The 409-nt window shown below is 51.8% G+C and overlaps 1 protein-coding gene across 1 annotated transcript; it reads right to left on the bottom strand.

Annotated features, from left to right (window-relative positions):
* Positions 1–14: 14 nt before the first annotated feature.
* On the bottom strand, positions 15–407 carry LOC110450585 (the record flags this gene model as incomplete). The annotated part of the gene is made up of 1 exon (XM_021498185.1): positions 15–407. A coding segment is annotated over one exon (393 nt), but the record flags the coding sequence as incomplete, so codon positions are not given.
* Positions 408–409: the final 2 nt, after the last annotated feature.

Raw genomic sequence — 409 nt, 5'->3', positions numbered from 1 at the left:
TGTACCTGAAGGACCTGCGAGCCACAAGCTGCCAGTGAGTTTATCGGCTTCGATGCACCGTGTCCCGATGTCCGCTGGGTTTTTATCGGTGCTGATGTGTGCCCATTGCGTGGGTTTAGAGACGTTGAGGATCCTGTCAACACGGTTCCATACGTAGACGTAGAATCTGCGGACCTTGTTGCAAATATACTTCAGGATTACATTGCTGTCCGTGTGATAGTGGATAGTTGCGGGATCGACGTCCAGCTGTTCACAGACGACCTGGACTAATTCGGTAGCCAGCACCGCCGCACAGAGTTCGAGTCGCGGAATAGTATGTCCATGGGCGGGAGCAACTTTGGCTTTCCCAAGAATGAATGAAGAAGAGACGCAACTCTCCTTGTCTACATGACAGAAGTACGCCACTGCT

This window comes from Mizuhopecten yessoensis, unplaced genomic scaffold (assembly GCF_002113885.1).
Source record: "Mizuhopecten yessoensis strain PY_sf001 unplaced genomic scaffold, ASM211388v2 scaffold5337, whole genome shotgun sequence".
In the NCBI taxonomy this organism is placed as follows: Eukaryota; Metazoa; Mollusca; class Bivalvia; order Pectinida; family Pectinidae; genus Mizuhopecten; species Mizuhopecten yessoensis.
Note: the sequence above shows the minus strand (reverse complement) of the source record. Positions and strands in the feature narration are given on the sequence as shown.